Below are 16444 nucleotides of genomic sequence, written 5' to 3'. Positions count from 1 at the left end.
AAAGTGGCCAGTTAGTTTAAACACAGGGTAGATGTTTCTAATAAAGTGGCCAGTTAGTGGAAACACAAGGTAGGTGTTTCTGATAAAGTGGCCAGTTAGTTTAAACACAAGGTAGGTGTTTCTAATAAAGTGGCCAGTTAGTGGAAGCACAAGGTAGGTGTTTCTAATAAAGTGGCCAGTGAGTGGAAACACAAGGTAGGTGTTTCTAATAAAGTGGCCAGTTAGTTTAAACACAAGGTAGATGTTTCTAATAAAGTGGCCAGTTAGTGGAAGCACAAGGTAGATGTTTCTAATAAAGTGGCCAGTTAGTGGAAGCACAAGGTAGATGTTTCTAATAAAGTGGCCAGTTAGTGGAAGCACAAGGTAGGTGTTTCTAATAAAGTGGCCAGTTAGTGGAAACACAAGGTAGGTGTTTCTAATAAAGTGGCCAGTTAGTGGAAACACAATGTAGGTGTTTCTGATAAAGTGGCCAGTTAGTGGAAACACAAGGTAGGTGTTTCTAATAAAGTGGCCAGTTAGTGGAAACACAATGTAGGTGTTTCTAATAAAGTGGCCAGTTAGTGGAAGCACAAGGTAGGTGTTTCCACATTACATCACAAAATTCTTTGCTGAGCATATTGTGTGTTTCATCAATACTTCCAACTGCATGTTTTATTAAAAAAACAGGGCAATTTGTCCTGTTTATATACATTTGTATTTGTATAGATTGTACAGATGGACACAAAGTGTACATGTAACCCTTTTCTTGGTCTCTGATGACATTCTGTTCTTCACTGTCCAGTCCAGCATGTCCCGTGTGGAGGCTTATGGAGATTCGGAGCTGCGCTCGCAGCTGAAAGCATGTAGAACTGAGATCGCGATGGCAATCCACGACGCGTTCTCCCCTGCTGTATGGCCTGGCAGATCATGATATCATCTCTGACCGACTGCTGGGGGTGAGAGTGACCACAGTATTGAACAGTATTGAACACAGTACACTGAATAGTATTGAACAGTGTGGATAGTATTGAACTATGTCAAAATAAAAAACACCTTCTCACCTTCAGCATGAGCAATGCTTAATTAAATCTGTCCATCCTGGAGTGAAGGTCATTTGTGAATCCATGAAATTCAGTGGGAAACCCACAAATCCTTCTAGGCCTTTAGAGATGGTCTAATAATTTATATGAGATAAAAAAATGTATGCCTGCCAGTTTTAGTTCATTTGTAGGATATTTTCTAATAGATTGATAATGATTGAAGTTGGGGAATATTGTAATAATACCTTTATTTTCATTCAGGTTTTGGCTTGAATGTAACTCTGTGGAAAATTGGTACATACATCCAAGCAAGCTCTCCCATTGGTTAGCACTTCTGGCCCTGAACTGAAGGCCTAACATGTTGTATTAACTACCAACATACTGTACACTGCAAAAAACAATATCTTAACGAGTGAAAACCTCTTAAATATGGTCAATAAATCTAATATTCCTCATTATGAGACTGTTGTAAGAATATTATAAGATTATTCCACCTGTTTCTGTACATTTTTACTTGTTTTAAGTGATTTTATCTGGTGAAAGTGTCTTATTCCATCGGCAGATTAGTTTACTTGTTTTGAGAAATAATGAAGATTATTTTTGCTCATTTCAAGAAATAATGATTAAAACAAGGAACATGATCTGACAATGAAATAAGACACTTTTATAAGACCACTGCGCTGCCCATTCCAGTGAATAATTTTAGACATTTTGTTTCCATCATGACGTGATGCTGTAGTGCTCATGCTGTGGTCCATGTGCTCTTCAGGAGACCCTGGAGAGGAAGAAGAAGGATGGAATCCATAAGGCTGTGTATTCTCTCCTAACGTGGCTTCTGGAGCAGGACACCTCGGTTCTCCAGGCTTTCTGGGACAATCTCTCCAAAGAGTACAATCAGGAGAGCTACCCCAAACTGCAGAGCCTGTTCGCTAATTTACCCAAAGGTGCACATTTCATCACATACAGTTCACATCCAAATGTACTGTCACTGTTCACTGTATTAGAAACCGTACTTGCGCTCATGGTCTACAGCAGGGGTCTTTAATTAAAATTCAGGTCCAGTTAGAGAAAATATCCTCATGCAAAGGTCCAGAACATCATAATGTCTAAGTTGGATTATGATTCAGTGCCATATACTGTTTACTGAAGTAGCCTAGTAGTTATATCAACATCTTATTCAGTCAACAACTGAATGTCAAATCAAATAAAGTACAGTTGAGTCATATTTCAACAATATTTATTATCAGTTTTCTCTTTTTGGAGCACGACATGTTAAATAACTTCCCTCTGACTCACTTTCTTCTCTGACTGCTGTTTCTCGCCTCGTCCCATCCCTTTGTGTGCGTCACTCACTCGAGTCTCAGTGCTCATCGTAATGCACAGATCTGATTGGCTGAGTAGCATCACGTGATATTTGCAACGCACATGATTGGTCTGTGAGTCTCCCGGGCCGTTAAACTGGTACTGTAAAGGCTAGAAAAGTTACGCCGATTAAAATAGGACCACCCAGTCGAAATTAAATAGTACTCCATAGATTTATCAGTTTTAGGTCCAGGTCCGCATAGGACAGCGTCTGGGTCTGGGCTCGGGCCGCGGTCCGCCTATTAGTGACCTCCGGCCTACAGTCTGTAACAGTAAACCTACATTGAAGATCTGCAGGATATGTGGAGCTCACAAAGTGGACAGTAAGTGAAAGTGGAAGGTTTAGATTTCAAATAAAGTGAACTGTGAAATGATGTAATAACTCAAATGGCCTTCAAAGTAGCAGTACTAATATTTATGAACGTATATACATATACAGTATATGGTATGCGTTAGTTTTATAGTTCAGTTTAGTTTTAGGATTAGCATTAGCATTAGTTTTTACAGTTAAAGTTTAAGGGTTCAGCCTATGGCTAGGTTTGGGTTAGAGCTAGTTTTATAGTTAAGATTAGTTTTCAGAGTTAAATTTGGGGGTTGGTTTTATTGTATTAAAGAGAAAAACCAAAACAGAAGATAGGATATTCTGGAGAAACAGTATCTATATGGACTCCAGGAGCTGGAACTGACTTGAGGACACTTCATAATAATAAATTAGTTTTGTGGTTAGCATTCATTTTAAAGTTATTTTTAGGGTTATTGTTAAGGTTTGAGTTAGTTTTAGGGTTCGCTGTAGTTTTATAGTTTAGGTTGAGTTTTAGGGTTCATTTTAGGTGGCAAATTAGTTTTAGGGTTATGGTTAATTTTTGGATTAGGGTTATTTTCATGCTTAGCCTTACCATTAAGATGACTTTTAGGGTTCAGTTTAGTTTTAGAGCTATAGTAGGCTTTAGGTTGAAGTTCCTCTGTAGACGCTCCTTCACCAAAGTTTTGACTGAGTTCTCTTTGAATTCTCTTGTAAAATGCTCGTAATCATCAGATCCATCCACTCAGGGAAGGGGTCCGAAGCTCAACCCAGGCTACAACATGTTCTTCCGCATGTTGTGTGTAATTACACATTTTCACCAGAGAGGTCTCCAAAATCCCTAAAATCTTATATACTGCAGCTTTAGGGTTAGTTTTCAAGGCTAGGGTTAGTCTTAGGGTTACAGCTGAGATTAGAATTTGTGTGGTTCCTCTGCGATTAACCCTGACTGTGCTTGGCAGGACTGAGGCTGGGGAGCAGGGCTGCTAGGAGCCCCAGACTAGAGCTGCAGATTCAGGGTCAGCTGGGCAAGAAGAGGGGTCTCAGGGAGAAGCAGCTGACCCATCGCCCACACCACTACTCCAAGAGAGCGCTGCAGCCCAGCTCAGGTACCAACACCGACCCAACTGCACCTCATACTCAATAATATCACTCACTGCATGAGACACAGTCACTTCACAGGTCCATGGTTTTCATGCTCTAACAGACCTTGATTCAGGTATTGATAGGCCTTGCTGTGCTCAGTGAGGTGTAGTGGATCTGGGCAAACATGGATTTGCAGCAGGATCACCTGCCTTAAAGCGATAGTTCTGAAAAAATGATCAAATTTACACAATTTCACATTTTACACCAAATGTAGTCAATCAGCCAAGGAAGTTTTGATGTCTGAAGTTTGCTTCTTTAGTTTTACACCAGAGCTACGGGGCTAATGTAGCTAACAAGTAATGGAAACTCATACCCCACCAATTAGCATAGGCCTAAATCATCACACACTCGGCCCAAACTGCAGTTAATTCTACAGTTAATTCTCTCATAGACTTGATTAAGTGGTTTCTGACAATGTTATCATTTACACTGTAAAACGTAATATCTTAAATTAAAAACCTCTTAAACGTAGTCAATAAATCTAATATTTCTCATTATGAGTCTGTTGTAAGAATATTATAAGATTATTCCACCTGTTTCTGTACATTTTTACTTGTTTTAAGTGATTTTATCTGGCGAAAGTGTCTTATTCCATTGGCAGATTAGTTTACATGTTTAGAGAAATAATTAAAACAAGTAACATGATCTGCCAATGAAATAAGACACTTTTATAAGATAAAACTGCTTAAAAACAAGTAAAAATGTCTAGAAATAAGTTAAATAATCTCACAATATTCTTACAACAGTCTCAGAAGAGAAATATTAGATTTATTGACTACATTTGAGATGTTTACACTCACTTTGATATAATTTACAGTGTGGGGTAAGTTAAAATGGGAAAATTGAGTATCTTAAATAGAAATAACTGCATTGCAATGTTTTAGGGGGAAAAGGAAAGCCTGTGAGGAAGACAGACAGCACGTCTCTCTCTCAGGTTTCAGTGAGCAAAGGTAAAATGTTTTATGCTGTACACTGCAAAAAATGATATCTTAACAAGTGAAAACGTCTTAAAATGTAGTCAATAAATCTAATATCTCTCATTATGAGTCTGTTGTAAGAATATTATAAGATTATTCCACCTGTTTCTGTACATTTTTACTTGTTTTAAGTGATTTTATCTGGTGAAAGTGTCTTATTCCATTGGCAGATTAGTTTACTTGTTTACAGAAATAATGAAGATAATTTTGCTCATTTCAAGAAATAATGATTAAAACAAGGAACATGATCTGACAATGAAATAAGACACTTTTATAAGATAAAACTGCTTAAAAACAAATAAGAAATAAGTTAAATAATCTCACAATATTCTTACGACAGTCTCATAATGAGAAATATTAGATATATAGACTACATTTAACATGTTTACACTCACTGGGATATCATTTTTGCAGTGTAGCTGTTTGTACTTGCTGTGCTTTTTGTTATTGTTTATTGTTTTTTTTTTTCTGTTTCTCAGCCTTTCTGTAAAACTTGCATACTTGTTTTGAAAATGTGCTGCACTCTTACAAATCTGATATTAACTAACAACACACTTTTTGTGTTTTATTATTTATTATTTTAGCAAGAACAGAGCAGTGACTACAGCACATCTTTATGTAAAACAACTTGAATAAAAAGTTTGCTAAAAGTAGCACAGAGTGTGTTGTTCTTATCGGGACACCCAGATGTGGTGTAAAAATAGCACACTATGCTGTTTTTATCACATCTGTTTTGAAAGTCTATGTAAATGAACTGTATGTTCGTCGTTATTGTGCTGCCTTTGTGCAGGCGTGCAGTCTGTGTCCGCCTCGGTCCAGCGGGCTGTGACACTGACCGCTGGTGAACTTCCTGCAGGCTGTGGGAAGGTGGAGGAAATTCTCATCCAGCAGGTCATCGAGTCTGGTAAGATCATGACATCATCATCAACGTTTATATTTCTATTGCACCTTGAGATAGATAGATATATCTGACAATTATGTGAAATGTATATAAGGCTGTATGAATACGACACTTACAAGCATTAAAAAACCCATTAAAACGGTTCAGACACTCCTTATAACTTCAGCGTGGATGGGCGGAGCTAAACTAAATAGGGAGATATGCAAAAAACACAGGTTGTGTGACATAAAAGAAACAATGAAATTTTAACAGGCTGTTTTAGTTTCCATTTAGTGATGTTTTGAAACTTTAATAATGTTTACATACTAGATTTACATTTTTATTTCCAAAAAGAAAGAAAATCATTTTTTACATATTATACTACACTGCAAAAATGATATCCTAGTGAGTGAAAGTCAATATATCTAATTTCGTGTATATTGTGAGATTATTTAACTATTTCTAGACATTTTTACTTGTTTTTAAGCAGTTTTATCTTATAAAAGTGTCTTATTTCATTGGCAGATCATGTTACTTGTTTTAATCATTATTTCTTGAAATGAGCAAAATTATCTTCATTATTTCTCTAAACAAGTAAACTAATCTGCCAATGGAATAAGACACTTTCACCAGATAAAATCACTTAAAACAAGTAAAAATGTACAGAAACAGGTGGAATAATCTTATAATATTCTTACAACAGACTCATAATGAGAGATATTAGATTTACTGACTACATTTAAGAAGTTTTCACTTGTTAAGATATTATTTTTTTGCAGTGCTGGTAGAGAAATATTGCTTTGTGTGTTGTCTCAGTCTGCTGTGCTGTGAATCTTTCAGAAAGGGCAGCCTGGTCCTGTGACGAGGATCACTGTTGTGGCTGCGTAGCTTTGACTTATATTCACTCTGTCAGCTCCTGTCAGCACTGGAGGAATCTAAAGTGGCTTTTCTCTTACAGGAGGGGCTAAGAAGTGTATTAAAGTTGGAGGAGAGTTTTATTCCTCTGGAAAGCTGGAGGAGACAGCCAGCACTCACATCCCACAGACAGTGCAAAGTGAGGGTCACCAGCAGGGGGAGCCAAACACCAGAGCTGTGGATGTGCGTGGAGCAGGCTGAGTTTATAATCCATCACTTTCCTCTCTGCAGTTGCCTTCAAATAATGGCTTGGCAAGTGAAAGCATCTTAAAGGGAAATTTCTGCTTAATTATAGAGTTAAGGTGTAAACAGAGTCGTTCAGAGTGGTTTGGTGTGAAACGCTCTGTTCTAGAGAAACTTACCAAGTCAGAGCTGTTCACAGTGGTGGTGATAGGAACCAGACGTCCACCTCCTAAAAGCTCCCTCACAGAAAGTTACTACATGAGATGGTTATGAATTCACTGCCCGATGTCTGAGACACTGTTTTATGATCATTTTGAAAACTTTTGGCCTAAACATTCATTCATAACGGAGGGATACATGCAGGGTGTTGTGAGGCAGAATAGTTCCCAACAAAAACTTATTTTTCCAGATTTATCGATATTTTTCCATCGTCAACATTTCATGTAAACACTCAGACGACTCGTGTAGGTTCACTGGTGGTTTTGGATAGTAAATAAAATGTCTACATTTGTGTTGTAGTCATGGCGACCCCTGGTTCCTATCACCACCACTGTAAAGACATCTGAACCATTTCATACCAAACCACTCTGAATCTCTCTGTTTACATCTTATTCACTGAATTCGGCAGAAATTTTGGAAAATCAGTAGAATTCATCTATAAATGTAGGCAATATCGCTAATTTTTCTCACTGTAATATTGCTGTAAGAATATTATAAGATTATTCAACATGTTTCCAGACATGTTCACTAAAGTAATTTTACCAAGTAAATTTATTTGAGTACATTAATAGATTATTTTGCTTGTTTTGGGAATTATGCTTGAATAAAGTGAAATTATTTGCCAGTGTAGCAAAAATAATATGATGTTCTTACAGCAGTCACATAACGAGAAATATTACCTGCGTTTAATATGCTTTCACTTAGAATTATACTAATATATTATTTGTTGCAATGTGATTTTTTTCTTTTCTTTACTTTTATTTCTGATTTTAAGTTTAAACAGACATTCTAGTGCAAACACTGCAAAAAAATGATATTTTAGTGAGTGTAAACATGTTAAATGTAGTCAAAATATCTACTGTTTCTCATTATGAGACTGTTGTAAGAATATTGTGAGATTATTTAATTTATTTCTAGACATTTTTACTTGTTTTTAAACAGTTTTATCTTATAAAAGTGTCTTATTTCATTGTCAGATCATGTTCCTTGTTTTAATCATTATTTCATACACCAAACTCTCCTTATTCAACTGAGCCGAAGTAAAACGTTTCCGTTCTGTGGCACCTTTAACATAAACATGTTAACATTATTTATCGTTAGTCCTCATACTGCCTTAGAGCCAGCGTAAGTCTCTTTGTTAGTAGTTTTGACGTTGAGCTATTAAACCCAAAACCTCAGGCATCAAATAAAAGCAGCTCCACCCTCCAGATGATCAGGATAATGTGAGTCAAGCGTTATACGTTCCTCACTAACGCCATTCCAACATTTCTTACTTTCCTCATTCTGAATAATACTCATTTGCTGCCACTGCCGTTCTCACTGCAGGTTTGTTCTCCTTCACTTGACAGAGGTTATAATGCTTAGAGACAGTTGTGATTGGCTGGGAGGTGTCAAACATTCAAATGGTCTATTGTGTTTGTGTCTGAATATGAATCCATCCAATCTCCATGTCGTGTGTGCACCTTCAGGTGGAGCGTAATGATGACGAGTGTTCGGTGTGTAAAGATGGAGGAGAGTTGATTTGTTGTGATGGATGTCCTCGCGCTTTCCACCTCAACTGCCTGGTGCCTCCACTCACCTCCATACCCAGGTTTGTAACAGCTGTCAAACACTTCACCTCCATACTGCAGACTGAACCACACCGAATAGGGAACCTTCATTTAAAGGGGAATTCCACCCTTTTTTTTTAAAATTTCTGCATAATTAAATGGTTAAGATGTAAACAGAGTCGTTCAGAGTGGTTTGGTGTGAAACGCTCTGTTCTAGAGAAACTTACAGAGTCAGAACTGTTCACAGTGGTGGTGATAGGAACCAGACGTCCACCGCTAAAAGCTCCCTCACAGAAAGTTACTACATGAAATGGTTATGAATTCACTGCCTGATGCCTGAGACACTGTTTCACAGTAGGTTTGATATTTTCTTTAAGCTATTTATTCATTACTTCAATTTTATCATTATCATCATCAACATTCCATATAAACTCAGAAGACTCGTGTAGGTTCACTGGTGGTTTCTGGATAGTAAATAAAATGTCTATATTAGTGTTGTAGTCATGGCGACCCCTGGTTCCTATCACCACCACTGTAAAGAAATCTGAGTCTCTACAATCAACCATTTCACACCAAACCACTCTGAACAACTGTTTATGTCACAAGTACTGAATTATACAGAAATTTCGGAAATTTGGTGGGATTCTCCTTTTAATCTGTGCACAGATTAAAGAAATACTTCAGTGAAAAATCAGATTTACACAGTTTTGCCCTCTTACTCCAAATGTACTTGATCAGCCAAGACATCTTTGATATCTTCAGTTATCTTCATTAGTTTTGCAATACAAGGCTAATATAGACTAGTAATAGATGTCTATACACCACCAATTAGCACTGCTCTATTGCTTTAACAGACTGTTCTGTATGTTTTCTTTAGCGGTACTTGGCGCTGTAAGTTCTGTAACGGAAGCCGATCGATGGTGGAGAAGACATACACGCCTCTGCAGGTGCGTTTAGAAGCCAGCAGTAATCTCACAGTAACAAATGTTTCACTAGAACTGCATCACATCGTTCATATTATAGGTACTGCGATATAAACTGAGTCTGTTCTACAGTTTCTCATTAGGCTGAATGAATAACTGACTCTAAATGTAGGTACTGCGATATAAACTGAGTCTGTTCTACAGTTTCTCATTAGGCTGAATGAATAACTGACTCTAAATGTAGGTATTGTGATATAAACTGAGTCTGTTCTACAGTTTCTCATTAGGCTGAATGAATAACCGACTCTAAATGTAGGTATTGTGATATAAACTGAGTCTGTTCTACAGTTTCTCGTTAGGCTGAATGAATAACCGACTCTAAATGTAGGTATTGTGATATAAACTGAGTCTGTTCTACAGTTTCTCATTAGGTTGAATGAATAACCGACTCTAAATGTAGGTATTGTGATATAAACTGAGTCTGTTCTACGGTTTCTCGTTAGGCTGAATGAATAACCGACTCTAAATGTAGGTATTGTGATATAAACTGAGTCTGTTCTACAGTTTCTCGTTAGGTTGAATGAATAACCGACTCTAAATGTAGGTATTGTGATATAAACTGAGTCTGTTCTACAGTTTCTCGTTAGGTTGAATGAATAACCGACTCTAAATGTAGAATTATCCTGTGTGTATGAAAGAGTAATATTGATCCTATTAATCGTCCCTCAGCCTCCAGTTCACACTCCTCTGACTGAGAGCAGCTCCAGCTCCACGGTGGACTTCTCTTTCTTCTCCTCCACGTCTCTCTCTGCAGTCACAGGCAGCAAGAGCACACAGCCTGCAGGATTCCAGGTACCAGATATAAACAAACCCCCAGTGTTACACCAGCATGGATGAGTAAACGCTACAGGTCAAAGTGTCGGGGCACTTAGCTTCTCAAAAAGGGCCTGTATTTTACATTTTTCTTCAATTTATTTCCCCCCTGAGGTCCACTTATGACATTTGTGTGTTTTCATGTGGTTTCAACAGTCTGTAAGTTTCTCTACAATGAAGCGTTTCACCCCAAACCACTTTATTGACTTTCTTTACATCTCAAAAAACTGATTTATGCAGAAATTTTGAAAATTTGATTGAATTCCCCTTTAAGGCCTTTGTACTTAAAGATCTTTTTTTTTTGTCTTATGTCTTTTGAATAAAAATGATGATCAGACGACTCTCAGGTGGATGTGATCTGCTCACTGTCATTAAAGCAGAAGGGGACTCACCACCAAATACTAAGAAATTCGGAAATTCATATAAATGTTTCTAAGATTAAAGGGTCCAAATCCTACATTTTTCTTGCATTTTATTCTTGCCCCTCAGGTCCACTTATGACATTTGTGTGGAGTTAGCAAGTTTCTCTACAATTAACCATTTCACACCGAACCACTCTAATGACTTTCTTTACATCTCAATAACTGATTTATGCAGAAATTTTGAAAATTTGATGGAATTCCCCTTTAAGCCTTAGAACTAAAAGGTCAGGTTTTTTTGGTCTTATGTCTTTTCCACTGACGTGTGTGTTCAGACAACCCTCAGGTGGATTTGATCTGGTCCTCAGAGGCTTAAGCCATTTAAGTAAAAGGGGGACACACCACCAAATACTACAAAATTTTTCTTGCATTTTATTTTCTCCCGCTGAGGCCTATTTGTTACATTTGTGTACTTTTATGTGTACAAAACTAATTCGCTTACATGACTATTTCCATCCTCTCTTTATTCCTTAGAATTAAACAAGCTGTTTTTGTTGCTGTCCCTTTAAGAGTGATATATGTAAACGAGCTGTGTTCTGATGGGTAGCCTTGTATTCAAAAAGCAGTCCGGACTAAAACACTCCTTGTAACTTCAGCTATGAACAGCCGAAATTCCCTCACTTTTATTTCAAATAAAGTTTAATGTGAAGTTTCAAAGCATCCCATTCACTCACACAGTCCATACAGTCCATACAGGGACTTCAAACAACAGCCTTTTTTTGAAGTTGCTGTTTCTGTGAGGCCACAAGAACAAACTCATTTACATATATCCACATATTTAGCAGTTTATCTCCACCCATTTATATAGAGGTTATAAGAAGAGTTTCAACCCAGACTGCTTTGTGAATGAGGCACAATACAGGGCAGCCATTCAGAGAAGAGTTTATTTGCACATCACTGCTGCTGGAACAAAATCTCATATCTCCAAAATGGGAACTTTACAGGAGAAGGAAAAAACATACTCTACTTTTAATGTAAGTCAATGGAACCAGACTTTTTTCCAAGTAATTCTGGGCCATTTCTGTTGGTCCATTCATCATGAAATTTACAGACAATGTAAAGGCCTATGAGCATTTTCAAATTATTCCAAAAACTGAAAAACGACAAAAATGGAGATACGAGGTTTTGTTCCGACAGTAGCGATATATCAGTCTTGAAACAAAAACAGCCTGTTTAATTCTAGGGGAATAAGGAGAGGTCAGAAAACGGCCATGTAATAACGAATTATGACTGTTTCTGGTACAAAAACCCACACAGGCATTATAAAATGACTTCAGGGGAAACAATAAAATGCAATAAACAATAAAAAGTAAGATATGGGCCCTTTAACCTACTAAAGAATGCTGTTTAGATTTAGCTGATTTATGGTAACTGAACTGAATGTACTGGATGAGCAGCACAGAATTGTATGGATTGAGATTTTTATTATTTCCAGTCTGCAGACCCTGACCTGGCGGGCATTAGGACCCCCTGTGGGATTTGCCATCTCACCCGTGGAGAGCTGCTCATCTGCCCTCAGTGCCTGCAGAGCTACCATCTACACTGCAACTTCCCAAAGTGAGACTACTTACTAAACACTCTTTTTAAGGGAAGTCCAGATCCAAGATCCAAGAGTTTGAGAATTGGATTATATCTCTGACTGGGAGGAGAGATGAGGTCATTGGTTACTAGTAACCTGAAATATTTAAATAAGGGTTAAAGGTTTCAGAGGGAGTTATAAAGTGCAAAAAGTGATATCTTAGCAAGTGTAAACATCTTAAATGTAGTCAATATATCTACTATTTCTCATTATGAGACTGTTGTAAGAATATTGTGAGATTATTTAATTTATTTCTAGACATTTTTACTTGTTTTTAAGCAGTTTTATCTTATAAAAGTGTCTTATTTCATTGTCAGATCATGTTACTTGTTTTAATCATTATTTCTTGAAATGAGCAAAATTATCTTCATTATTTCTCCAAACAAGTAAACTAATCTGCCAATGGAATAAGACACTTTCACCAGATAAAATCACTTAAAACAAGTAAAAATGTACAGAAACAGGTGGAATAATCTTATAATATTCTTACAACAGACTCATAATGAGGGATATTAGATTTATTGACTACATTTAAGAAGTTCTCACTTGTTAAGATATTATTTTTTGCTGTGTGTGATAATAAAGTGTCTGATTCAGAGTCTTTAGGTGACTGAAATAAAAGAATGGATGTTTTTTCTCAGTGGGAGATCTAGATGCAGAACCTGCTCCAGGATGTGGGGGTCAGCAGAGAGTGAGACACCATCCAGGACTGTGCAGGTACACACACACACACACACACACACACACACACACACACACACACACACACACACACACACATTTAGTTATTTTTTTTTATTTATGCATTAATTTAACCTTTCATTTCACAAAAAACATTCCTCATTATGAGTCTGTTGTAAGAATATTATGAGATTATTCCACCTGTTTCTGTACATTTTTACTTGTTTTAAGTGATTTTATCTGGTGAAAGTGTCTTATTCCATTGGCAGATTAGTTTACTTGTTTGGAGAAACAATGAAGATAATTTTGCTCATTTCAAGAAATAATGATTAAAACAAGAAACATGATCTGCCAATGAAATAAGACACTTTTATAAGATAAAACTGCTTAAAAACAAGTAAAAATGTCTAGAAATAAGTTAAATAATCTCACAATATTCTTACAACAGTCTCATAATGAGAAATAGTAGATATATTGACTACATTTAAGATGTTTACACTCACTAAGACATCATTTTTACAGTGTAGGGACTATAACACATTATTTTAAGCACTATAGCACTTGTAGTTATTAAGCACAATGACATAGACGAAGGGGGCATTTTGGGAATCCATAAAAAATGTCCATGATGTAAATTAAATGATGTGTTTACAGATAGCAGACATGAGCGCATGAGAGTGATTGAAAAATTTGTGCTATGATTCATTTAAAAGGTCATCAGAGCTGAACCTTTGAGTGTACCGTGCGTCAGCCAGTAGGAGGCAGTAGGGGGCGGGGCTTCATTTGGTCAGTTCTATACAAAACTGAAAACAAAATTCAGCTCTGAAGATACTGTACGACAGTGACTGGCTGGAGTTGAAGCACATGCACTTCTTTTTTCTTTATTTTATAAAAGATAAGTTTTGTTCATAAGTTTTCATATTTGAATGAGTTTCCCACTTCAGTATCCGTCCATAAACACCCCCACAGCGAACAAAACATGCGTCTTTTTTGGCAGACACTAAAATATCTTGTGAATGCGGCCTGACAAAGAGGACAACAGAGCAGTTATTATGAGTTAATTATGATTATTAAATAAATTTGCTTAGATTGTTTTCTATTGTATATATTGCTGATGTCAGGAGAAAACCCTGTATCTTCATTTTTGCCCTTTTTCAGTTTTTGACATAATTTGAAAATACCTGTTGGCCTTTGCATTGAGTGTAAATTTCATGATGTATGGAGCAAAAGAAACGGCCCAAAATGACTTGGAAAAATGTCTGGTTCCATTGACTTACATTAATAGTAACGTAGGTTTTTTCCTTTTTCTATAAAGTTGTCATTTTAGAGATACAAGGTTTTCTTCCGACAGCAGCGATACGTTAAGCAATGCTTGTTTTCTGAAATAAATGAGTCGCCCATTAATACATACCTGAAAACATTTTCCTCCCCTAAAACCTTTCATGTGTGTCTCTTGTCTGCTGTTGCTCTGTCCTCAGGTGTCTCAGCGTCCTGGTGACCAGGGTCCGGCTCACTCTGAGCAGCAGATCATTAATAAAGAGGAGATGGACTCCTTCATGGGGGAGGTAGATGCGCTCATGTACTCAAATTTACCAACACCTGAGAAAACACACACAGAAAAGCCTACATGTGCTCTCATTCGGGATAAACCAGGCTCAAATATGAATATGAGCTAATGTAAAGGGTTAGTCTGGCTAATAGTGCTAATGTTAGCAATGAGTGGAAGCCAACACAATATGAAAGCCGGCAGTTAGCAGTTAGCATAGGTCTCGGACCCTTTTGGCTTCCATCCATCATTAGTAACTCTATCAGAAACACATACCCTGAGCTTCCGCTCACTGGCCACTTTATTAGAAACGCCTACCTTGTGTTTCCCCTAACTTGCCATTTTATTAGAAACACCTACCTTTCACCTCCATTAACTGGTCACTTTATTAGAAACACCTACCTTTCACTTCCACTCACTGGTCACTTTATTAGAAACACTCACCTTGTGCTTCCACTCACTGGCCACTTTATTAGAAACACCTACCTTGTGCTTCCACTAACTGGCCACTTTATCAGAAACACCTATCTTTCACTTCCATTAACTGGCCACTTTATCAGAAACACCTACCTTGTGCTTCCACTCACTGGCCACTTTATTAGAAACACTTACCTTTAGCTTCCACTAACTGGCTACTTTATCAGAAACACTCACCCTGTGTTTCTACTAACTGGCCACTTTATTAGAAACATCTACCTTGTGTTTCCACCAACTGGCCACTTTATTAGAAACACCTACTTTGTGCTTCCACTAACTGGCCACTTTATTAGAAACACCTACCTTGTGCTTCCACTAACTGGCCACTTTATCAGAAACACTCACCTTGTGTTTCTACTAACTGGCCACTTTATTAGAAACATCTACCTTGTGTTTCCACCAACTGGCCACTTTATTAGAAACACCTACTTTGTGCTTCCACTAACTGGCCACTTTATTAGAAACACCTACCTTGTACTTCCACTCACTGGCCACTTTATTAGAGACACACACATTAAATCTTGTATGTCAGTGTGATTGATAGGTTGAGTGGGCCACAAGCCAAGAGCAGTTCTGTGGTCAGAAACTGGCCACTGATGAAGGAAGATGGCATCAGCCGATGGGCTACAGTCTCTAGCTGCACACCAGCAAGGTGGAGCTACAACAGAGGGGTTTCTGATAAAGTGGCCAGTGTAGTCAGCTATCCCATCTCTTATCTCTGTTTGTGTGTGTTTTGTGGGGTTCTTCCAGAGCTCGATTGATGGGATCCTGCAGTGGGCCTTCCATAACATCTCCCGTCCACTGTCTGAGACTCAGGGCTACTTCCAGTGACCCTGTGATGGCCAGAGGATCATTCTTAATGTGGTTAGTTGAGGAAATGTGGATTAATTGATTGGTTCTAAAGCATGGCTGGAGGTGCGGCACAGTCAGACCCTCTCTCCAGCTCCTCAGGGCTGTATGTCACATGATGACGCTGACCTAAACATGTTCATTATATAAGATGTGTTTGTTTGTTACTATCACACTTAAAATAACACTGGTCTGGTAAAAAATGGAAGAAAAATGGTTCTATATAGAACCATGAACACTCAAAAAACCATCTGCCTGATTAAATGGATCTTTGCATTGTGAAAAGGTTCTTCAGATTGATAGACAATATGTTATAAATGCTTGTTTATAGAATCATTTTGAAATGGTTCTATATAGTACCGAAAGGGGTTCTTCTATTTCAATGGTAACAATAGAAGAACGCTTTTTGGTGCTATATAGCACAATTTCTCTACTAAAGAACCCCACAAGAACGATCATTTTTAAGTGTGTGCACACAATTGCAATGACTCACCATCATATACATTCACACAATCATGTACCAACACATTCAGTCTGTTGTAACA

The 16444-nt window shown here is 37.5% G+C and overlaps 1 protein-coding gene across 1 annotated transcript; it reads left to right on the top strand.

Annotated features, from left to right (window-relative positions):
* Positions 1 to 787: 787 nt before the first annotated feature.
* On the top strand, positions 788 to 16099 carry aire (autoimmune regulator). The gene is given in 14 exon segments (XM_036556313.1): positions 788 to 880; positions 882 to 935; positions 1789 to 1963; positions 3645 to 3791; positions 4713 to 4778; positions 5596 to 5709; positions 6644 to 6777; positions 8391 to 8593; positions 9430 to 9499; positions 10205 to 10327; positions 12203 to 12324; positions 12988 to 13063; positions 14506 to 14592; positions 15801 to 16099. Coding segments are annotated over 14 exon segments (1545 nt in total). The 3' UTR covers positions 15882 to 16099.
* Positions 16100 to 16444: the final 345 nt, after the last annotated feature.

Source organism: Colossoma macropomum, unplaced genomic scaffold (assembly GCF_904425465.1).
Source record: "Colossoma macropomum unplaced genomic scaffold, Colossoma_macropomum, whole genome shotgun sequence".
In the NCBI taxonomy this organism is placed as follows: Eukaryota; Metazoa; Chordata; class Actinopteri; order Characiformes; family Serrasalmidae; genus Colossoma; species Colossoma macropomum.
Note: the sequence above shows the minus strand (reverse complement) of the source record. Positions and strands in the feature narration are given on the sequence as shown.